The sequence below is a fragment of the Culex quinquefasciatus genome, chromosome 3 (genome assembly GCF_015732765.1).
Source record: "Culex quinquefasciatus strain JHB chromosome 3, VPISU_Cqui_1.0_pri_paternal, whole genome shotgun sequence".
Lineage (NCBI taxonomy): Eukaryota > Metazoa > Arthropoda > Insecta > Diptera > Culicidae > Culex > Culex quinquefasciatus.
Window position 1 is genome coordinate 154,466,884 of NC_051863.1, and position 24,157 is coordinate 154,491,040.

At 42.2% G+C, this 24,157-nt stretch overlaps 3 protein-coding genes across 3 annotated transcripts; 2 read left to right on the plus strand and 1 right to left on the minus strand.

Moving 5' to 3' along the window:
* The first annotated feature begins 3,885 nt into the window (after positions 1 to 3,885).
* On the plus strand, positions 3,886 to 4,407 carry LOC119769306 (speckle-type POZ protein-like). Its single transcript, XM_038261287.1, has one exon. It carries the CDS (start codon positions 3,886 to 3,888, stop codon positions 4,405 to 4,407), a length of 522 nt encoding a protein of 173 aa, XP_038117215.1.
* A 344-nt stretch (positions 4,408 to 4,751) lies between these two features.
* Positions 4,752 to 12,882, plus strand: LOC6047554 (ubiquitin-conjugating enzyme E2 variant 2). Its single transcript, XM_001864564.2, has 4 exons — positions 4,752 to 5,176; positions 11,250 to 11,392; positions 11,458 to 11,583; positions 11,651 to 12,882. Exons 1-4 carry the CDS (start codon positions 5,161 to 5,163, stop codon positions 11,789 to 11,791), a joined length of 426 nt encoding a protein of 141 aa, XP_001864599.1. The 5' UTR covers positions 4,752 to 5,160; the 3' UTR covers positions 11,792 to 12,882.
* A 3,684-nt stretch (positions 12,883 to 16,566) lies between these two features.
* LOC6047563 (cytochrome c1, heme protein, mitochondrial) lies at positions 16,567 to 21,952 on the minus strand. Its single transcript, XM_001864563.2, has 4 exons — positions 21,789 to 21,952; positions 21,199 to 21,243; positions 17,308 to 17,883; positions 16,567 to 17,245 (listed from the first exon to the last, which is right to left on the minus strand). The coding sequence occupies exons 1-4, from the start codon at positions 21,858 to 21,860 to the stop codon at positions 17,018 to 17,020; spliced, it is 921 nt and encodes a 306-aa protein (XP_001864598.2). The 5' UTR covers positions 21,861 to 21,952; the 3' UTR covers positions 16,567 to 17,017.
* Between the last annotated feature and the right edge of the window lie 2,205 nt (positions 21,953 to 24,157).

The following is a 24,157-nucleotide window of genomic DNA, read 5'->3' on the forward strand; positions in this document are numbered from 1 at the left end:
CCCAGTGCTTCGGCCCAGGATTTGCGTTGAAACGACTCAGTTGGTTCACTGCGTGCATGATGTCCGGCCGGGTACAGGTGGCCAGGTACATCAGACTTCCTACGGCTTCGGGGTAGGGAACTCGTTTCATCTTCTCCGCCTCGTCCGCCGTTTTCGGCGCCATCTCCTTGATCAGCTTCACGCACGGGTTCGATGGTGTCGACACGGGCTTGGCGTTCTGCATGTTGAACCGGGTAAGCATCGATTCAATGTATGCTTGCTGGTCTAGCGCGACACAGCCTTGTCCGCGGGTGACGCGGATGCCCAGGCAGCTGCTGACAGGTCCCAAGTCCTTCATCCGGAATGTGCTGCTCAGCTTGGCCTTGATCTCGTTCTTCACCCCTTCGTCATTGGAAACGATCACAACGTCGTCAACGTAGATTGCGACGAACAGTATCTTTCCGTCGGCGATCCGGTTGTACAGGCACGGGTCGTACTTCGAGGAATGCAGACCAAAACGTTTCAGTGCGGCGTCCAACTTTCCGTTCCACACTCGACTTGACTGCTTCAATCCGTAGAGCGCTTTGTTCAAGCGGCAGACCAGGTTGCGTCTGGTCGGGTCCTCGAAACAGGGTGGCTGCTCCATGAAAATTTCCTCTTCCAACTCGCTCTGCAGGAAGGCGGTTGTGGCGTCCATCTGGTCCATCGACAAGTCATATCTGGCGGAGAGCGCGAACAGATATCGCAGGGAACTGTGACGTACGACTGGCGAGTAGGTTTCGTCATAGTCTTCCCCCTTTCGCTGCGAAAATCCTTTCACAACCAATCGCGCCTTGTGCCGATCTACATTGCCACTCGCGTCGTGCTTGGTCTTGAAGACCCACCGACACTTGATGGCCTTTCTGCCCTTCGGTAGTTCCGTCAGCGTCCAGGTGTCGTTCGCCATCAGCGCCTCGTACTCGTCGAACATGGCCTTCTTCCAGCTTGCAGAGTCCTCTCGAGATAGCGCATCCTTGTGGGACAAGGGATCGCCGTCGACTGCCAGACTCCTGGCTGTGGCCACCACGCAGCTCGTGTCGCGACTCGGCGGGACCGGGTCATCGGATTCCTCCGACGAGTTGTCCTCGCTGGCGTCGTCGTCGCTGGTATCGGTTGATTCGACCTCCTGTAAGGGATTGGGACGCGGCAAACCTCTGAGCGAAACATGGAAATCATCGTACTTGCCTGGAAGTTTGTGCTCCCGACCGCTGCGCCTCAACTCCGGTGACAACGGAGGATTTGAAGATGATTGCGGTGGGAGCACGGAGGTCACGTCGGTCACTGAGCCAGCTGTTTCTTCGAACCCGAGAAACTCGTCCTCGCTGTTGTCGACATCCGGGACACGGTCCGTGTCGGGATTCTCCAGCTCGTTCTCGGCGGCGTCGTCGATTTCCACGAAGCGATTCAGCGAACCACTTGCTGTCGGCGGCACGTACGGTTCGATGTCCAGCCGCACCACATGCTCTTGACGTTGATCCTCCTGCTTCTCCAGTACGCCTTCGTTGATGAAGCGGACCTCGCGGCTGCTGAAGACTTTCCGTGACTGCGGGTCGTAGAACCGATACCCTTTCACGTGTTCGTCGTAGCCGACAAAAATGCACTCGTGCGACTTCGGGTCCAGCTTCCGTCGCTTCTGTTTGGGGATTTGGACCATCGCTTTGGTGCCGAAGATTCTCAGGTGCGACAAATCCGGCTTCTTGCGTGTCCAAACCTCTTCCGGCGTCGATTCGTGACCTTGCGTGGGAGACCGGTTGAGAAGGTAAACAGCTGTGCCCACGGCCTCCGCCCAGAACTTCTTCTCCAGTCCAGCTCCGAACAGTAGACATCGAGCGCGCTCAACAATTGAGCGGTTTCCGCGCTCGGACATGCCGTTTTGTTCTGGAGTGTAGGGGTTCGTCGTCTGGTGCACGATGCCGTGCTGTTTCAAGTAGCTTCTCATACCGTTGTTCACGTACTCCTTCCCGTTGTCACTTCGCAGCACCTTCAGCTTGCGCTCGGACTGGCGTTCGACCATCAGGTGGAACTCCTTGAAGGTTCTCAAGACTTCCTCCTCCGACTTCGTCTTCAGGAAGAACACCCACATCTTCCGGGAACGGTCGTCCACGAACAGGATGTAGTATCTGCTTCCAGCCATAGATGGTACTTCGAACGGTCCGCAGATGTCGGTGTGAACCACATCGAGCATCCCGGTAGCGCGCGAACCCTTCTTGTTGAACGGCTGTCGTGTGTGCTTCCCCATCGGGCACACCTTGCAGTCCTCCTTGTCGGCTCCGACGATCTTGATCCCGTTGGCGAGTCCACTGGCTAGCTTTCGAACGCTCGGCAAATTCAGGTGTCCCAGGCGCTGGTGCCAGACCTCGAGACCAACCGCAGACGAGCAAGCGAGTGCGCTCTTCGTTTCCTGCGATCGCAGATCGAGCTTGAACAGTTCCCGGTAACGAGTTCCAGTTGCCATGACGTCACCGTCCGAGTTCAGCACCTTCACTCCAGCGGAGTTGAAGATTACCGTGCAGCCTCGCTTCACGATCTGGTTGACTGACAGCAGGTTCGATGACAGCTCCGGGATGACTTGCACGTCATTCACGACGATCGGGGAATCCGGGCAACTTTTCGGGGTGAGCTGCATCCGCCCCTTCGCCACGACCTTCATCGCCCCTCTGTTGGCTGCAACCACGGTGCCTCCATACTGCTGAAGATCCTCCAGCATCGCGTCCGACTTCGAAAAATGGTTCGATGCGCCGGAGTCAAAGTACCAGTTGTCATCCTCTTCGTTGAGTGCCGACAACACGGTGCACCAAGCACTTCCGTCCTTCTTCGGCTCCTTCATCTTGCAATCACGAGCGATGTGACCGTAGTTGTGGCAGCGCCGACATTTCGGTCCTTTGGATGTGCTCGGGTGACTGCTGGGTGGATTGCTCTGGTGGCTTTTCGTCGACTTCTTGTGCGCCTTGTTGCTTGCGAACGCGGCCCCCTCCGACGGAACAGACACCTCCTGCAGCAGCTTCGTCTTGATTAGATCCCCTGTGATTGCTTGGCCGCAATTTTCCAAGGCCATAATCATTGGACGATACGATGCTGGCAATCCGTTGAGCAGGAACGATCCGACCCACTCGTCCGTCACGTCAAAGCCGATTCCGCGCAACTGGTGTGCGGCCTCCAGGATGTCGGACACAAACGCTTGCATCGACTCGCTGTTGTCCAGCCTCGTCGACGTCAGTTTGTTGATTAGCGCCATCCGTCGAGTCAATCCGGAATCCTCGAAGACATTTTCGAGCTTCGTCCAAGCTTCCTTCGCCGTTTGCACCCCCCTGAGGTGGTGAAAGTTCGATTTGTGGACCATGAGGATGATCCGCCCCTTGGCCAACATGTCCATCACCAGGTCGACCACGGCGCCTGCTGCCGGTTCAACTGCGTCCCAAAGGCCTTCAACCTCCAACATCGTCTGCACAGCAAACTTCCAATCCGGCCAGTTTTCACGGCCCATCAGGAGCTCCATCGGCGGCAGATTCGACAGGGTTTGCTTTGTGGCAGCGCGCCCGGGAGCAGCAGCTCCGTCCCCGCCCGTGGACATTTCGATCGCGAAACTTCCGAAAAACTCGCGGCGAAAACTTTTTTAACTCGAACAAACGCGTTCGAACAGGCCCATAACCTGTAAAAGGTGGAGCGGCAGTAGAAATAAAAACCGCGTGTACGTTTGTCAAAGTTTAATTCGAGAGTGAAAATATCTGACAGGAGTTGAGCTACACGCTAAAGGGCGTTTACTCATTTCTTCTTGTTTACTAATCTACCACAGACAAGTGGACAGCTTAAATCTCCAACAAAGACATTCAAAAGTTCCACGTGGCAAGCGCCAACCTAAACTCGGACATGGAAAAGCTGCTGAACACGGAATTTGGCGACGTCGAGCTGGTGGTCGGAAATCGCAAGTTTACGGCGTACAAGGGCATTCTGGCCGCTCGAAGCACCGTGTTTGCGGACATGTTCCAGGGTCGGGGCAAGCGTTTCAAAGTGGACGACATGGAGCCGGCAGTGTTTGCCGAGTTTCTGCGATACATCTACACCGACCAAGTGTCCGATTTGGACGGTATGAAGTTCGGCTTGTTTTCAGCTGGCTTCCGATACAACATCGGATCGCTCATGCGGCTCTGTCAGGACGCGATTCTGGAGTCGCTTTCGCTGGACAATGTCGCGGACGCACTCAAGCTGGGAGCAACGTGTGGGGATCTTGAACTGAAGCATCGAGCGCTGGCGTTCATATGGACAGGGCCAATGGGGCTAACGAAGACTCGTGGCTGGAAGGAGCTGGTTGTTACCCATCCACAGCTGGTTGATGAGGCACTTGAGGTGCTTGTCAAGAAACTTTCCCTACGCACTGAAACTATTGAGTAAGCTGATCAATCTTGTGATCAATAACTGTATTATTTGATGTTGAAACAAACAAGCCGAAAGTGAGCAAAGTTTGATGAACCAAAAGAAAGCAACATCAATTTGAAAAACAATAACTACAAGTAAAAATCTACATACTTGAATTAATAAACTGCAAAACAACATTCTCTCCTAAATTTGCAAAATGGTCCCAACCTTTCCATTTAGTACCCTGATTTGCCGATTTCACCCTCACAAAAGCCCCTCGCTCGACTGTCACTCGACAACGCGTCCATCACTTGACGCCTCAACTGACAGCACTCCGCGCAAAAAAGGCACAAAAGTCAAACCCGAGCGAGCAAGCGAAAAAAGAAGAAGAAAACCGCAGAAAAAGTTTAGTCACGGCGGTCCATCGACGACGAGCCTTGCGCCCCAGGAAGAGGAAACCTCTGTGTTGGCCAACGTCGGTTCCCCTTCGGCAGCTCTCCCGCTGCAGCCAGGTTCCAAGTGTGTGTGCGCATTACGCGTGGGACAGAAGTGCCCTCCCCAAGTCGCGCCGGAAGTTTCCAAAAGGATCGATTCCGAGCTTTTCCTCCTCGAGGCAGCCACACAAGCGAATTTTTCTTCCTCTTGCGCTCTGCGGCATTATCGGTGTGTGTGTGAGGGTGCGTGCCCCCCCGTGTCTGTGTGTGTGGAAAAGGCCCCAAAAAAGTCTCCTAAACGGGTGGGATCCTCAGCACTAGCAGTTCCGGCGGCCGCAGAAACCCGACGGCGAACATGTCCTCCGGCGTCGGTAAGTTTTTTTTTCTGTGGGGAAGGGAAAGCTGGGGGTTAGAAAATTGGATGACCGAATGACAGCTGAAAGGTCGGCGTAACACACGCACTGGGTTGAACTGGGAAGGGGGATTGGTGGGTGGGGGAGTTGTACATTTTGACAGACGGAGTCAGATTCCGGAGATCCGGCGGAACCGATTACCGGAGGTTTCTTGTTATGAACAATTACTACGGAAATTGGCCAAAAAAGTCACATTTGCTTAGCCAACTTTGGAATTTGAGAGTTGTTGTTGCTGTTTCTGTCCTTTCCTTTTTCCGTCGTCATTGCCTTCGTCGTTTTTTTTTTTTGTTCGCAAAAGTCATTCCGTGTGTGTCGGATGTTCGGCTAATCGATGCAATCCTCACGACGGGTGCGAAAGATTTTATTTTGTATTTTGATTGAAGAGAGGTGTGAATGAATCTGATGTTCTTTTTCAAAAAGAATGTCAAATTTCTTTTTAAGTCTAATTATATTATAATACTTAGGCCGATGCAAATATTTTTCAAAGTTTTTGTCCCTCGGCTCTGGCCGGGGTCGAGGGGGGGGCAAAAAATAAAAAAAATACAAATATTGAAATAACAAGCCATAGTTTCTACATTTGCATGGAAAAAGTGTTTTAAAATGCATTTTACACTAGTTCAGTTGTTTTGCAATCATTAGTTTTAAAAAAATTTAAGATTTGACGAAAACAAAAATATCAGCGAAAAATTTTTTTTTGCGATTATAAACATCGACAATTTTCAAAAATTCAAAGGATTTTTAAATCAACCCAAACATGCTAAAAATGATTCTAAACGCAGGGGAATGCATTCTCAATTGATTTCAGCTAATTTCACTTCAATTTCCATTGAAATTCTGAAGATTTTTGAAAAAAAAAAATTTTTGCCCCCTGACTTTTCGGACCAACTTTGAAGGGGGGGGAGACAAAAACTTTAAATAAAATTTGTACCAGCCTTAATAAAAAAAACAAAATTTAAAAAGCAATTTTATGAAAGCTCGAAAAAAAGAACTCCAGAGTTTTTTTTAAAGGACCAATAAACTATTGTCTTTCATATGTTTATAGGACCTAATAAAAAAAACTAGAACTGTAGATTTTTTGTCCTTAATTAAAACATTTTTCGGAGATCTTTCTTAACAAGCAACATTCAATCAACTTACATACATTATTGACTGATTATAATACTAGTCTATCAAACTACTACAAGAGGTTTATTACTGTTATTTACTAGCGTTTCCAACAAGGCATTACTAAAAAAACTGCCTTTTAAAAGATTGAGGTAAACTAGGCTAAACTATTTTATTTCACATAAAACCACAACTAACAGGAGTGAAAAATAGCAGGCCAAGGATTGATACCTAAGAGCATGCAACCTTGTTGCGTGCTCTTCGGTTGACGTCCACGTAAGGAACATCCTGGAAGGAGCGTAACTAACTACATCCGTAGTTCTGTTAGATCATCCGAATTATCTTGATCAGAACAGTATAGCTCTGGTTCCTTGCGAGTGTCCTATTTTCTTACCTCCACGTTGGCTTGGTTTTCATGATGACCTAGTTGGTGGCCTGTGGAAACGGATCGTAAACCTTTGACCACCGCGGGTCAGAGTCGAGACGGCTAAAAGAAAGGGGCGCGACAATGTGGGCAAGGGAAGTAATTTGTGATTGTAGACGGTATTGTTTTGATTCGCAGTATGTTGAGTCAACTGCTGTGGATGTACCTGAGCATCGGAGAACGGGGTTACTCTTCTCTTCATTCTCAGCTACCACCTATCTCCTATTTTTATTTTGCTCTACTGATTCTCAATTCCTAAAAATATACTTTTCCTTAATGTACTAGCAATTTCAAGTCTATTTATCATTTGTCTAATCTTTTTTGATTTTATTGCGAATTTATTTATTTGAATAATTCTTTATCTGTACTATAAATTATCATTACTTTAATCTAAGCTTGTTTTGTATCTCTATTTATTAACTATTGTCTAATTTTACATCTAATACATCTAGCTTCTCATTTTAATTCTTTAAAATACGCTCATCATTCTCTTACTATTGATTCTTGATTTTTATAAAATAAATTCTCTTTTACTGTCTATTGTTTTCAATCTTCACCCTTTTTTTTTTAAACAAGTGAGGTTTGAGCCCTTACTCAATTTATGGAATGGTTGAAGGATTAACACAAATATTACTATTGTATTTTTGGTAAACTTTTATAACATGCTTAGGACCAAAAATTGTAACAAAACACCGCGACAAAAGAAATAGCAACATATAAACACGCCTCAACACTAGTAAAGATTTCAGGAGAAAACAATACACAGTAAAATAACAATTAGTTTTTGAATTCAAACTAAAAATAAAACAGTTTTTGCTTTAATGAAAGTTAATAGGCACACTATAGATGGTTAGGCGCTTATACTTACATCAAACCCTACGTAATGTACCACCCCCGGCCGAGTTAAAATGCGTAACCGGAAAAGAAGGTGTGCATGCCTGGCACGAACACTCAAAGCGTGTTCTAGCGTGTTGCTCGTACTGACTCAGAGCAAGGGTGAGATGTAGGTGTAAGGGCAGTGCGTGTTCGTCGGGAACCTGGTGCATAAGATCGGTTAAGGCCCGTTCTTACACTGAAAATTGCGAATTGCGAAAATATAAAAATAAAAGTAACTTAAATTTGTGTTCAAAGCCATTTTTTCAAGTTTCCTTGAATTGTGACTTGGGACCGTGGTGTAGGGGTAAGCGTGATTGCCTCCCACCCAGTCGGCCTGGGTTCGATCCCAGACGGTCCCGGTGGCATTTTTCGAGACGAGATTTGTCTGATCACGCCTTCCGTCGGACGGGAAGTAACCTAAAAAAAAAGGTTAGGTCGTTAGCTCAGTCCAGGTGCAGGAGTCGTCTCCCTGGGTCCTGTCTCGGTGGAGTCGCTGGTAGGCAGTTGGACTAACAATCCAAAGGTCGTCAGTTCGAATCCCGGGGTGGATGGGAGCTAAGGTGTAAAAAGAGGTTTGCAATTGCCTCAACAATCAAGCCTTCGGACACCTAGTTTCGAGTAGGAATCTCGCAATCGAGAACGCCAAGGCAATGCTGTAGAGCGAATAATTTGATTTGATTTGATTTGAATTGTGACTTGAAATTTCACAAAAACATGAAAAAAGTTTTATTTATTACACATGATTGTTGCATCCTATGACCCCTCGGTCATTTTGGTTTGTTTTTGTTTTTGACGTTTGTCTGCCTTTTAAGGGCATCTCCACCGCAGGGACCTAATTGCGTTGCAAAGCTAATTTGGCACCCGCGTCAAGCCCACCGCGGTACTTGTGCGAGAGCTAATTTAGGTTCTTGTTCATCCGTGTTCATCCGAATCTAAACAAAACTCAGGTTAGCTCCGGGATCTACCGGGAGCAAATCGTCTGACGAATGGTTTTTTCAAGCAAAACAATGTAATTAGGCCAATGTGAGTTTGTAAACAAAGAGTTCATCCTGCTCACGTCAGTAAATGTTTACATTAGGAGTGATGATTGATTTTTCGATTTCAATTCTTCGAGTTTGGAGATATTTTCCCTCCTGTGCTGCAAGTTTACGCATGAAAAATGACTTTTGGCCACCTTTTGGCAATCTGGGGTGATGCAGTTTAGTTTTTGAGGTCAGATTGGGGCTGTGTTTGATTAATTTTGGTCAACGCATTGTCGATCAACTGCTGGACATGCAAGAGACAAGTCATTTGTATTGAATAAAAAGCAAAATTCAAGCAAAACATTTTAAATAAGCCAATACGGATTCTAAAACATGCAATCCTGATCTTAAATTCTTAAATTCCTATATTCCTAAATTCCTAAATTCCTAAATTCTTAAATTCTTAAATTCTTGAATTCTTAATTTCCCAGATTTTTAAATTCTTAATTTCTTAAATTTTTCAAATTCCTGATTTTGAATTCAATTTTTGGTATTTTTGATAAAAATAGTGTTTTTTTCACGGTTTTTTTCTTAAATTTTTATTTTCGAATTTCTAAATTTCAGAGTTTTAAGCTTTTGGAATTTCGACTTGTAATTTCTGTTTTTTTTTATAAATTGTTGAGCTCTTGAATTTATAAATACTTTAATATTGAAATTATTATTAAATTCTGCATATTTTCAATTTTGAATTTCCAAATTTAAGATTTTTTTTATTGAGTTTTTCAGTCAGAAAATAGATATTTGTATGATAATTGTCAAGTTTTTTTTTCACTCTGGTTTACTTCATTTCGATCCCGTCCGTGTGGATCAATTGGACAGCGCACTGGACTCACAACCCAGAGGTTGCTGGTTGGTACTAGCAATAGTGGCCGACATGTCTGCCGACAGCTATAAAGACAACTTCTTTTTTTACTCCATTTCGACCATAAAACTATATCTGTCCTTTTAATTTCAAAATTCTGCATTTTGAGATTCGGCGGGGATTTTCAATATTATTATATCGTATACAAGATTATTAATACGTTTGTGATTTTCAGTCGCATTCAAAAAGGAAAATTCCAATTCTTAGATTCATATTGCAAACAAGCACCGTGCGAAGAAACGTCAAACGCCACTTTTCGTTTTTGTTACTTTTTAGTTGCGTACCGCTTAAGAAAAATCTTTTCGTTGCCCTTTCCCTGACCATTTTTTATATGGAGTTTTGCCTTTACGGTACTACTATTCAAAATATTTTTAAATCAAATGAAAAAAAAATAATAATAAAAAATGTATTCGTATTTTTATTTTACTCCCTACCCTATATTTAAATTTTAATAAATAATTTAAAAATGTTCAAATCGGTTTTAAGTAATTTTTAAATTTTGAACATTCATGTTTAAATTTTTTGTGATGGTTTGCTTATATTAAACATAGGTGGCTGATTATTTTTTATTTAAAAATACCAAAATAAATAAAAATTCCACAATTTTTCAATTAAATAAAGTCGTTTTGAACCAAATAACTCATTTCTTTAATATTTATTAAAATTTGATAATCAAAATAAATGCATCTTCAACCAAAACAAATACAAATAATTCTAAAAATCACTGAAAAAATTAGCCACCGGCAGCTCGGGGACTTCTCGAGCACCTATCTTGGCTACTCGACGGATCCCCGATGAACTTTTTCTTCGCTGAATGAACTCGAAGGCTAATTTAGCTTTAGCTTTGCTACCCGCGGTGCGAATGTTGGGGTGCAAACATGTCGAGAGCAAATCGGATGAACTCTTTTAAAAATTTGAAAATGATATTTTATAGATGTAAGCAAACAATTAGGACATATAATGCAACTGGAAGCATGTTCTATCATACTAGAACATAGTTTCATTGAGATTGGTCAACAAAACGGCTAAAATTGGAAAATGAATAAATTAGATCCCCGCGGTGGGCTAGATTCAGTAGCCAAATTAGCTCCCAGCGGTGCGGAAACGTGTATTAGCTACGGAGCAAAGCTAAAACTGGGGATCCAACCGATAGGTTTGCCACGCAATGAGATCTCTGCGGTGGAGATGGTTAAAATCGAGTTATCGAGCGCCCAGTTAAAAAGCAGTCCAGTTAAACAATGCCCAGTTACCGAACAACTACTGTATATCAATGAACTTTTACGATTTTAACCAACGTGCGGTCTCGAATTTTTTTTTTTTTAGAGATTAAAAAGTCTATTTTTGCTTAAATTGCCTAAATAAGTGTTATAGAATGTATTGTACGGAAATGAAAATGTAATGAAAATTTCAATTGCAGTCATAATTTTGTTTACCCTCGACCCCTGAAGATAAGTACTTTTTAGGTCAATATCGGTGCCCTCCCAAGAAGCCTGCAGTTTAACAAAAGGAAGGAATGTTAGTCCAATACTTGAATTTGCAGATTTACCAAACATGCAGTTTGTTGCTCTATACCTGATTACGCATGAGACCGTTGAATACACTGCATCTCATCCAAGCATCTCTTGAATGATTTGAAGTTATTTTGATACCTCCCTTCCGATTGGATTACAAAACGTCGTTTGTTTGGTTGTTCAAAAAGACAGCCATTTTTAATCTCCTCTTTTTTCTCTTTCCTCCTTGCAGTGGTCCCCCGTAACTTCCGGCTCCTGGAGGAGCTGGAGGCCGGCCAGAAGGGCGTCGGCGACGGCACCATCTCGTGGGGTCTCGAAAAGGACGACGACATGACGCTGACGCACTGGACCGGCATGATCATTGGCCCCCCTCGGGTGAGTCTTACGCCATCAAGTCTTTGAACTGTAGTTTCATGATTTTGTCTTCTTGTCTTTCGCAGACACCGTTCGAGAACCGCATGTACTCGTTGAAGGTCGAGTGCGGCGAGCGTTACCCGGACGATCCTCCGACGCTCAAGTTTCTCTCCAAAATCAACATCAACTGTATCAATAATCAAAACGGAGTGGTATGTTTACGATTATCTACTAATGCGAAAAGATTAGGACTAAATTTGATTCCGTTCTGCCTTCCAGGTCGACAACAGGATGGTCCCCGTGCTGAACCGCTGGAATCGTGACTACACCATTAAGACAATTCTGCAGGAGATTCGCCGGATTATGACGTTAAAGGAGAACCTAAAGTTAACACAGCCACCGGAAGGCAGCTGCTTCTAGTGGCCTTAAGCCGCTGTGTCGCGAATCTGAATCCGAGGAAGAGAGAGAGAGAGAAAGGGAGCGAGAGCGGGTTTCCGTGTCCGCCGAGAAGAAGCAAAGAAGAAGAATAAAATTACGAGCGCTTCGCTATTAGTGCTGCTCTCAGAGAAAAAGAAAACAGAAGAAGAAGAATACCTTGAACAAAATGAAAATCCAATGTTTGCGTTGTCGTCGTCGTCCTCGTCACCACCACCACCTCCTACAACCTACACCAAACCAGCAAGTTCCCCGCGCAAGTCTCCGGCCAATGGCCGGCAAAGGGTAGACAGGAACTTACTATCACACCACACTCTATTACTACTCACTATCGCTACGACACTATTGTTGCTAATTACTCTATTTTTGTTTCTTTTTTTTTGCGTTTTGTTACGTGGTTCTGCTGAATAAAGAACAAGGAACGTTACGTGAGAGCACTTTTAGAAAGAAAACAAATATGATAAACTCACTAAAATTGGCCACAAGTATGGAAACGTGGTAGGAAGGGCTTGCTGGACCGGATTAAGAAGATTCCCTTAATTAGTAAACTTACTGCTGATGAAAAGAGAGAGGAAACAATAAACATAAACACCTACACACTATTCTTTACTGCTGCTATCGAAGTTACACACCTGTTTTTTTCTTCTTATCGTCCTTAGAAAGAGAAAGAGAGAGAGCCCATACAAGTTTTCATTTCCGCGTTTCTAGCTTGCACATGAAAAAAAAGTTTGCATTCCATCAGACTCAGTTTCCCCGTTTTCCCAACACCTTGTCGAGTGTGGAATTAGCAAAGAAAAGAAAAATGTGTGTCGCGACAGAACGAATTGTAAAACAAAGGAAAACTTAAACAACAGAAAATATTCGTTGCTAATCTCTCCCCCCATTATAAACCCCTCTCTGGAGCTGTATCGATTAAATTAAAACAAAAGAAACATAAAGCGAGATGAAATGAAAATTAAGAAAAATGAAAGCAGAAAATTAATAACAAAAAAAACAACAAACATACAATGAGATAAACAATGTGAAGCTTTTGTTCTTTTAAAACTGGCATTAAAAGGTGAGTAAAAACGTAAAAAGAACGTTGTTTTGTTTGTTGGTATCCGAATTATCCAAGTTATCCTTATATCAAATGTTGCACCACCCTAGACCCAGCAACCTTTAGCGAATCCAATCGAAGCAAACATCGTTCGCTAGCTTCACACTTTTTACCATTCAGTTGTGGCAACCCAACAGTCCAGTCAGAAATAAAAGTTTCTCTTCAGATTTGGTACAACGCGGTTTCCTTCCGTTCCACATCCGGATGCCACAATAAAAAATACCATAACGACAAACACCTACGCGGGAGCGTTGAAATAATCGCCCATAGCTTGGTTAACTACATCGCCGTGAAGAATGTTTACCATATCTACCGGAGGAGAGCCAGTGTAAAACATGCGAGGGCTTCTTTCGATCAGCAAGATCATTATCCAGTACGGATTCAGCAGTGATCAGTGGTCACCTTTACGATGAAAGGCTTTGAGTCAAAAATTAATTTGATACAAGTAAAGGCGGAAATTGATCCACTTGTAGATCAAACGAAGACCGACACAGCATGACAATCGACTATACCCTGCCAACGGTTTCCGAGGCACAAGAGGCATTTGTAAAGGCGCGAACTGAAGAAACCGATACGCGGAAAGACCCTCTGAATCATCGTCGATGAAATAGATTTCAAAAAATCCATCGAACCAAGGAAAAAGACTGAACCCAACTTTGTGGATTCAAATACTGGAGAATTCAGAGGAATCCGCAGACGACGTAGAAAACTCGGCACATCACTGTCAGTTCGTGAAAAAAACGAATCAAGCGCCGAGCTACCACTATCCGAGGAGAATGACAAAATTTATGATGATGCCGAAATCTTCAAAAAATCACCGAAAACTTTCGGCATTCGTTCAGAGTGAGAAAATCCGGCGGGCAAATATTTCAACTAAACATGAACACATGTTTATGACTTATCCTTTTGTTATCTTTCTCGCCTGTGACTTTTGTTGCAGAAGAGGTGCAGCGGATAACCATAGCGACGATGGACTTTAGATACTTGAACAGCACGTCCCGAGATGGGAAAGGGTGTTGTTTAATTTCTGCCTTCCTCACCTTACTGAGCAGCAATTGGGTACTAAAGCCCTACACACAAAAAAATATTATGGTAATGTCAAAAGTAACTTACTTTTGAATTAAAAAGTTGATAAAATTTGCTACATTAAAAGTTTTTTTTCTTGTTTTGAAAATGAAAACTTTTACTGCTACAGTTTTTGAAAATCTCATTGGTCACTGATTTAAAAGTTTTTACTTTTAATTCGACTGTAAAATTTCTTTCATTTTGACGTTCTCGTGTAACCGCCCCGTAAAAAATTTGACAGTTCTCGACCTAACGAAACACCCTTCGAAATCGGGTAATCAAAAACAACCAACCAGTTAGCCGATTTAGTCGGGATTCGTCAGGAGTAAGATTTTTAATCGGCCTACGAATAGACCGATTAAATTGGGTTGAGTCAGATTTTATTTTATTCACAGAATAAATCGGTAAAAAATCGGTTGTTTTTGTAACCGATTTCGTCGACCGATTTCGACAACCGATTTACCACCAGACGCTTATGTAGAGATTACACAGAAATCTGTTGCCCGGTCGGCCGATTCGTTGGCCAACGAATCGGCTGAAACCACCCGACTAGACCCGACTTAGTTATGCGAAAAGTCGGATTTTTTTTTACGGGGCGTGTACGCATAAGTCGCAAATGTAAACAAACACTTTGGTGGGTCCGGTGGTGCTGGTGAGTCTAGGACGCAAAGCAAAGCCGACCGCGGCAGCAGCCAGGACTCGGACGCGGAAAGCTTCGTGAGCCAAACAGCAGCAGCGGAACGCCTTCGAAGGAGGGTGGTGCAGGAGTGGGACGAGGTCGAGTGCTCGAAAAAGACAAGGCCAGCTTCCTGCAGGAACTGCAGCTGTTCCACGGCCGGAATGCGTAAGAAGGAAGCTTGGGTGTTTTGTGGGGTTTGTGATTGATTTTGTTTGTTTTTGTAGGATGAGAGGTAGGAATGTGGATTCGCACCGGTGGTGGTGGCCCGGGTCAATTCGCGTGAGGACTGGGGCGAGATCATCGAGGAGATGGCGCTGCCGAAGCGTTGCGTGAACAACGAGATTGCGTTGAAGAAGATTAACTTCCGGTTTTTGGACAAGTACGCGAAAGTTTATTTTCACGATGGGCCTCCGACGAAGAGGAGGACGACGAAAAGCTACATAATCGGAGGTGGTCAGCGCAGATGTTGCACTCGGTGCCGGCGGTTTACAGCACCGGTGAGCATTGAGAATGTGTGCAGTGGCTAGCCAACTTCACTTACTTTCCATCTCTTTTAGCAACTTCCTGCCCACAAACACTCACGTCGCGACGACGCAGCTTCAGCCGAATGAATCTGGACAGTGAGCCAAAAAAAATCTGTGTCATTCTCGAAGTAGGAATACGTGCTCAAAATCGAACTCCGTTCCGAGGGCCTCATCAACTCCATGTTCCGGATGCGCTTCCAGGATCGGGAACTCCCCGTTCAGGCACTTTACTTTCCAGCCGGGAAACGTCGACCACCCTTCCCGAATCAATGGCCAACTCCTCCAAGACTGTCCTGAGGCCTTAAACGTGACCATCGTGTTACACTGCTATCGCAAGTCGAAGCCTCCATCTGGAACCGTCCAGCCTGGGGTATTCGGAAGTGACCGGTGACGTACCGTATGATGCAGAAGCTAGTGGAGAAGCGTTAAATACAATAAAAAAAGTGTTTTTCTAACATACTGTTTATTTTTTTTTAATAAATGTAAAAAACCAAGCACATTTTTCTGAAATTAAATATCCCTGTAGTGCTAAATGTTGTATATTCTTGCCATAAAAGGTTTCTTTTCCAATTAAAAGTAAAATACTTTTACCAATACAACGATTTTGTTCCATAAATGCATGGTAGTATCAAAAACTTTCCAACTTTTAAATTGAAAAGTTTGAACTTTCTACGAATATTCACCAACGCGAACTTTTAATCCAACGAACGATCTTTTTAAATTTAGAGTATTTTTTCTTTGTGTGTATGTAAATTTTTATGTACAACGGTAAAAAACACGATTAAAAACCATTTCTAATCACTTTTTTTTTATTTTAACGCAAAAAAAATATTGGCAAGATAAAATTTTCTCGATGGATCAACTATGGTTCCCTTGGAAAAAGCTGTCAAGTAGGACCTTGTCTGTCTTGAAGGACCGCGAGGTTAATTTTTCAAAATTGATTTAAAAATCAAACTCTTTGTGGTCGTACAAAAGGCCATTGTACTCAGAAAAAAAGCTTTATCGCTGTAAACAATAATATCAGCAATCTAAGCTTCATTTTAGGACCCAATTCCCCACGAAAACAGCATGATCTGAAAAAAAAAAAAGTTGTCCGATCGGGCTCAAAATTGTTCTGAGGGTTCCTTGGCCGATATAATAAAACCCGTTTTTTTTTTGCCATTAGGGTGGCCTACGCCGTGTTAGGGTTGTCCGAAAACTGGCAATTTTCGTCGATTTTCGTAAAGTTTTAAGTCCAGTCTCCGGTTTTAGGTTCATCTAGACATCTGTAAAAATTATTGAAAAAAGAATCGTACCAATTGGGTGAGTTAGAGCCGGGAACCAGCGAGTAACAATCGCTACCCAATAGTATTTGTTCAAAGCCGTGATATTTCTCCGTTATTAACAACACCCTTCGTTGGTTGAATTTATACTAACAACACTTTGCTTTATTTTGCAGAACTGTTCCTTGCCGTCGTTGGTTCGGCATTTTCATGCTCGCGCTCTTGATCTCATTAAGCCGTCGTTTCCCGTTCCGTTCCTCCTGTCCCTCTCTCGCTGTGTCCCTTTTGCATGCGAATGCTGGCGGTGATTTTGGTTGATGGTAGTGTGCTCTTTATTCTCAATTGTTTTACAATAATTTACGTTAATGCAAGGGGTATTGCAGAATTGTGGATACATTAAGAATAATTAGTTTATACGGTTGAACGTTCTTTTTGGTTCCGCGTCCGTGTTTTTTGCTTTTTTGTTTTCGTTACTGCTCTGCAAGAGAATGATGTTTAAAAGTTGTCTCCGCCCCACCCACACACGCTCTCTCTCTATTACTATAGTCTCCTTCTCCCCACTTCTTCACAAGCGCAAACCTCAGTTTACTTCTGCTTCGGGTAGAAGGAAATCTTTCGGGTCTTGAGGGCGGCCCACTTGTGTCGCTTGATGTAGTACGCGAGCGAACCGAGCACCAGCAAAATTCCCAACGACTTGATGCCCATGCGTTTGCGCTCGTCGTGGCACGGATCGGCCGACCACACCAGGAACGTCGACACGTCCTTGGCCAGCTGGCTCGCCGTCGGTGGCGTTCCGTCCGAGTACTCGGCAGCCTGTCGGTAAGGAGTTGTTAGTTTACTGATTTTCTTCTACTAGTAAGAATTAAGAAACCCACCTCGTTGTAGAGCGCCTGGGCCATCGAGATGGCACCGCCCGGGAAGTACGGATTGTAATACTGTCCCTCGCGCAGCACGATACCGGCCGGGGCGTCGACGTACCCGGTCAGCAGCGCAAACAGATAGTCCTCACCGCCGTGGCGAGCCAACGCGATGTAGCTCAGATCGGGCGGGTAGGCACCGTTGTTGGCGGCACGGGCCGCCTCCTCGTTCGGGTACGGGCTCGGGAAGTAATCCGACAGCTTGCCCGGTCGCATGAAGTAGTTGCCGGCCTCATCGGGACCGTCCTTGACCATGATTTCGGCCGCCTCGGCCTTGGCCTCCGCCTCGGTGTGGGACACTCCGATCAGGTTACGGTACGCCAGGAAGCGCATCGAGTGGCACGCGGCGCAGACCTGCTTGTACACCTCGTAACCGCGCCGGATTCCCGCGTGGTCCAGCGAGTTGAACACGCCCTTGTGGCTCCAGGGCATCTCCGTGGGGTGGACCTCGGTGCCGGACGCGGACACGGACTGGTCCAGCGCGAACAGGAGGGCACCGGCACCGCCAATCACCAGGCCACCGGCGGTCGCGAGCTGTGAGGATTGGGAAGGGAGTCGGGGTTAGCTTGAGTTTGTTTTATCTCTATTTTCAATTTATTAATTAAAATATACGAGGAGATCGGGACATATTTTTAACATGCCTCGTTTTGAAGCGCTGATTTCTTTTCTATTTTGTTGCACGTTGTTTTAACCTAACAATGTCTTGTTGTTATGTTCTTTGTCATACTGGTCATGTCTGTAACATACCCTCCTGAATCTTTTTTAGGGCTAACTATTCAAATCAAACTTAAAGATAAGTGCTAAAGAAAAATCTCGATCTTACTCGGAATGTGTCCAATGCCGACTTTTCCCAAATTTCAGTGCTTGAGTGGTTTCCCTGTAATTTTCCAGTTACTTGTTCGGCAGACAAACGTCAAAAAACAAACCAAAATGGTCAGTGGATGCAAAAATCAAGTGCAATGAATGAATAAATATGTTTTCAAAATGAAATTTTACGTCAAAGTTAAAAGAAACCTAAAAAGTTAGCTCTGGGCACGAATTTGAGTAACTTTTATTTTTATATTTTAGTAAGTACCTATTTATTATGCATCGATCCGAAGGTCCCATCGGCGTTTTTCGTTCAGCCCAGTTACCGAACAAGTACTGTACTCAGCAGGGTCAAGGAGGTGTTAGACTATGGCAAACAAACAAACAAACTCGCACTATATGTGTTTGACAGTTTGCCAAACTCGCAAACAAAGCCAAATGTATGCAGGCTGACGTTTCTGCAAACAAATGCAGGCAAAAAAATAATGCAGACAAACTGTCAAAAAGTTTGTTTTGATGCGAGTTTGTCATAGTCTAATACGTCCTTCAGAGAGAATTTAAAAACTTTTAGTTTTTTTTCTTTCTATTTATTCCGACGTTTTGACGTTACTCAACTTCTTCTTCAAGGGCTTTCAAGGGGTTTGGAATTCCAGCTTCAAAGTGCGGGGGATTTTTAAGCTAAAACTGCATTTGTCAGGGAAATTGGCATCAACGGTGTGATCCAGACCGCTCTTTTAAACTTTTGTTAACCCTTTACAACCCAACCCCGCCTCTAGACGGGGTTCGCAAAAAATCTATTGTTTAACCAATTTTTGATCTTTACAAAGGATTGAAAAGAAAAACTCTTAAAATTTCAGAAATTTTTAGGGTTGGAAGTTTGACTTGTTTTATGTGACTTTGTCAATGTTTTTAAGAACGTCATTTTTTTAGGGGTCAACTTTATCTGTGTTTTTCACTAACTTTTCCTATATTTTAGATAAAAATAAGTATGCAATAGTTTTTGTAGTATCCCAGACTATGTTTCCACACATTTTTTTTTTTACAATTTATATTATAATGGTGCCATTCTAGAGCTGAAAATGTGAAAAACAGGCAAAAAATAAAATAAAAAAGTGGCTGTAAAAACATGAAAAAAATAGAAAGGCAAAATTCAATGAAAGGAGGTGGTAGAATAGGCCAAATCGAGCCAAACATTTCATTAGGGCACAAAACCAAAAACCGCGATTCGAGAAAATCGCTTGCAAAAAAATGGACAATTTTTTTCAATTCCTATTTAAAAAAATAAGCTTGACTGATGGTATTTTTACTGATGATTCGATAAAACACATAATTATCCTCAACTCTGCTTTACTGCTTCTTAATTTATGTTGATTTTCACTATAAAACTCATAATTTTTAAAAATCTCGTTGTTAGGTCCTTTTAGCTTTCCAACTGCTGTTCTAAATGCAATTTCGAAGAGAACTAAAAGGGCACTAAAGCGCTGTCGCCGGATTGTTGTTTTGAATGATGTTTATGGGCCCTTTTGTTTAGTTAGAAATAATGAGGAATTCAGTGGAAATTTTGATAATTGGTGAAGTTTTGTGATTGAATGGTGTAGATAAGGTATGTAAAACATAATTTTTTTTTCAAAAGTGTGCTGAACAGCAGCCACGGGTTCGTATTAAATAGTGTATTTCGATGAAGTTTTTTTTTCTGCAGAAATGCTTGGTGAAAGTAAACCAAACTTTGCTTTGAAGTAAATTATTGTTAAGAATGTATGAAAAGTTTACTTTATAACACAAAAAGTTTCACAACTACGAAAAACTAACGAAAAACAAAAGGGCACATTTGAACTTTCATTTTGGGTTTGGAGTGAAAATTGTTATGTGCCCTTTTGTATTTTTGATTTTTTCAATGGTAAATTGTTTGCTATCAATCTGATTCTTGCAGGGCATGTAGGGATTGTACTAATGAGTGGAGTAGTGGAATAATCCCGAATGTTTACGTTTTGGTTTTGTGCCCTAATGAAATGTTTGGCTCGAAATACTACTGAAACAAAGATAAACTAAACAACATAAATAAAAATTCAAATACTAAAAATAAAACATGAAAAACATAAAACAAGGGAAGTAAAATTTTTCGTAGAACAAAAGTTGCTCAAAATGACCTCCTAAACACGGGATAAATAAAAATTCCGAAAAAAATTGGGCCGTAGAGGGTTAAAGGCAAATTTGATAACATCTTCAAAAATGATTTTCAAAAATCGTTTGCCAAACCGTTGTGCTTTGTAGCTCGATATTTCTCAACTAATCGATCTGAAAATTGCATTTATGATTATGACGCTTCAAACCAAAGACATCAAATCGATCAGAAATCAGTCCAAAGACACACATTTTTGAGTATTTGTATAGCCGAAATTGTACTTCATTAGACGGACTATGCCATTCTTTAATCATACAGAAAATACCTACAAAGTTTCAGCCGAATTTAAAAGTACAAAAAAAATATCTTTGTTCAAGATTTCAAAGCTTCTTGAAAGTGTTTTCTAAATTAAGTAGAAAATATCTCAGTAGGAAGTGAACAAACAAGATTCAATCAAAAGTTATGCGAAACAATAAAGAATCAGTAGATTAAATGGAAACAGGACCGCTAAGACTAGCAAATTGTGAAGGCGTAAAGAGTCAAAAGTTCTAACAAAGCTGTTTTAATCGATGTTAAACAATGTGATATCGTATTCCTTTAAAACATTAGATCACTCTTCAAGACCGTCGGATATCCATACTTTTTATTCCAAATTTAAAATTTTGAATAAGCGAAAAAGAAATACACAACAAGCATAACAAAGCATCAACAAATAAATACTGTTTTAATAAGTTTGTTATTGCTGTAAGAATATTATTGAGAACTCAAGTCTTCTTTCAATAAATCCAGAAAACAACTCGTTTGAGTCTTCATTACATTCAGACCAAGAATCGAATATTGTGCATTCTGTATCAATCCTCCAGACTGGAACTTCCGGAATTAACTGTTTATCCTTGAATCCTTCTCGTTTGTTGACTCACCTTTTGACTCTTCGTCCAGGCTCGGCTCGTCGAGAAATTTTGTACCTGCAAGGCAGAGGGAGAAGACGACTAATTAGTTGCTACATCTTACCATAAACCACTTTAGCAAAAAAACAATATTCCAAAAATTCAGAACCAATCTTCCAGAACCACGGGAACAAACCGGAAGAGAGCATCACGAAACTGGCCACACTAAATTGCACAAACTGCAAATCGTGTTACATAACGCACTGTGCGGGAGCAAACACTGGCGAATCTTTTTGTTGTGATTTGAAACCACTGTGGGTCAGAGGCCATTGCAGGCGATGTTCCGGCCAAGGTCACAACTCCAGGAACTCGCAGCAGCACTTCTTCAACATCTTCACCATTGACAGCTGATCCAAGCAGGCCGAACCAGGCAGGCAGTTGATTTTTTTTTTTTTCTTTTTTGCTGCTGACTTTTCTGCTCGTCCGCGAGAGCCTGCTGCGATTACACAACACACACTTTTGCTCGACCGCCCCGCAAATCGGTCCAGAGGGGAAAAAAACCACGTTCCGCGAGCTCTCTCCGGCACCGATCCCGGGCGCCGTCCACGGCCACCGATACCGACCTTCTGCAAGGTAGCTCCATTTCGCGGAGCGAGTAATCCGGATCCAACTTTTCGTACTACAAACGCCGCCATGATGGGAAAAGTGGCCAACTGCGATGAGGGAAAAAAGGATCGTTCGTCTGACGGTGGTGGGTTCGCTGCAGCGCTGGCCGACTGACAGGAGCGAGCGAGAACTGTCATCTGTTTCTGTCACGAAACGCGATTTTGACAGCTTCTTTCGTTTTGATCGTGACCAAGGTTATGAAGGAAAGGTTCGTGCGTTTTGTTATTGAAGTTTAGAGAGTTTGAAAGATTAAATTTAGAAAAAGAAGTTTCATAGACAAATTTATTGGATTTTTTTTAGTTTTCGTAAAAAATATTTTCAGATTTTGGTTGCAACCATGAGCACTATAGCACGCAGAAAAATAAGGCTTATTTGAATCAACAAAACGTTTTGTTGATTTAAAAATTAAATTTTTTGTTGAATTAACGATAAACGTCAAACTTTTTCAAAACAACAAAAGATTTTTATGGAATTGATAAAATCGGGTCTCCTATGAAAGGCCGAATCGCAAAAGGCCGAATCCCGAAAGGCCGAAATTCAAAAGGTCGAATTCTCGTAAGGCCGAATCCCAAAAGGCCGAATGCTCATAAGGCCGAATCTCATAAGGCAAACCGCGCCTGAAAAGGCGGAAACGCATTCCAAACTTCGTTTGTAATGCGTTTCCGCCTTTTCGGGCGCGGTTTGCCACTATTATTTTTATAAAACTTAGTTATGTAACAAAAATTGGTTACGAAATAAAGAAGGTATAACTTTCTAGCATTGCTGCTAACTAAATTTTTAAAGCTTCTATTTATTTGGCGCAAAAAATTAGTTGTAATTATTTGAATTCATTTAAATAATTGGTGACGAATGGTCAAATTCCGGTTATCGTCACCATAATAATTCAATAAACAACAAGATTGAAACACATTTAAAATGCGTTAATTCATTCTACTCTACTCACTTGTATGCATAGTACCCACGCAGAAAAATAAGGCATATTTGAATCAACAAAACATTTTGTTGATTTGAAAATCAAGATTTTTGTTGAATCAACGCTAAACGTCAAAGAAACTTTTTCAAAACAACAAAAGATTTTTGTGGAATTGAGAAAATCAAGGTTTGTTTCAACGCAAAATCAGCGTTGATTATATTCAACAAAAATTTTGTTGAAACAAACCTCGTACAGGCTGATTCTACAAAACATTTTTCTGCGAGTAATGATCGGTAAAGATAAACAGAATGAACTCATTATGTACTTATTTTACTTAAAATTACAAAAAGAACACAGTTCTTTAGTTTACTGTATTTTTGAACATCATAATCAATGAAAATCGTGAAAATATGAACAAAATTCTGAATTCCATAATCATTCTGCCTTTCCAGAAATTCGGCCTTTTGAGACGTTCTGCCTTCTGAGCAAAAGACAAAATTCGGCCTTCTGAATTTCGGCCTTCCGAGATTCTGCCTTTTGGTTTCGGCCTTTTGAGGCAATCCCATAAAATCAAGGTTTGTTTCAACGCAAAATCGGCGTTGATTGTTGACGTTTCAACCCCATTTTTCGTCAATTTCCGAACACGTGGTTTTAAGCTTTTGACAGCTGTCAGTCGTTCCAATTCGCGAATTTGGATTCGCTCATTCGAATGCAGTTCAATTCGAATTAGCGAATCCACTCTGTACTTTTTAAATTCTGTGTTTTTAAATCCTTAAATTATTTTTTTTAATTTTTACAGAAAATATTTTTTTTAAATGAACAAAATTTATTTACAAAAATTCTAAAACTCTATCAGCTGCTGAAATTCTTTATTTTTAAATTTTAAAATTATGATATTTATAAAATATACAATTGAAGAATACTAAAATTTGAGCCTAATATTTCAAAAGGGGACATGACTTTTGTAAACAAGACTGTATTCCTTTCACTCAAATGACAGTTTACATAAGGTGTGACTCTTGTTTACAAGAGTTATGTCCCCCTAATGAAATGGAAGGCACGTATTCTAAAATAGGGTCCTAAAGACCTTTGTAAACTTTTTTATGTACAAGAAGGCCGTGAAGTATTTTTTTTTTAAATTAATTCAAATATCAATTGTAAATCCTTTGCGGTCATACAAAGGGTCATTGTACTCAGAAAAAAGCGGTTGAGTGCTTTTTATTTCGAATACGTTCAAATTGGCCAGCATTCGAAGTAGCAAAATTCGAATTAACGAATCCGCTAAAGCTTAAATTTGTGATATTATTGTTCACAACGATAAAGCCTATTTTTCCCAGTACACTCAACCCCCGGTGGTTGGTCACTTTATCGTTTGACACTTTTTTAGTTTGTACCCCGTTGGTTGGTCAAAGT

Coding starts and splice junctions, on each gene's coding strand:
- LOC119769306 (XM_038261287.1), top strand. CDS start 3,886: ATGGAAAAGCTGCTGAACACGGAATTTGGCGACGTCGAGCTGGTGGTC.
- LOC6047554 (XM_001864564.2), top strand. Junction 11,393..11,457: donor TGATCATTGGCCCCCCTCGG/GTGAGTCTTACG, acceptor TGTCTTTCGCAG/ACACCGTTCGAGAACCGCAT. Junction 11,584..11,650: donor TCAATAATCAAAACGGAGTG/GTATGTTTACGA, acceptor TCTGCCTTCCAG/GTCGACAACAGGATGGTCCC.
- LOC6047563 (XM_001864563.2), bottom strand. CDS start 21,860: ATGGCGGCGTTTGTAGTACGAAAAGTTGGATCCGGATTACTCGCTCCG. Junction 21,244..21,788: donor ATGGAGCTACCTTGCAGAAG/GTCGGTATCGGT, acceptor TCTGCCTTGCAG/GTACAAAATTTCTCGACGAG. Junction 17,884..21,198: donor CCTGGACGAAGAGTCAAAAG/GTGAGTCAACAA, acceptor CAATCCTCACAG/CTCGCGACCGCCGGTGGCCT.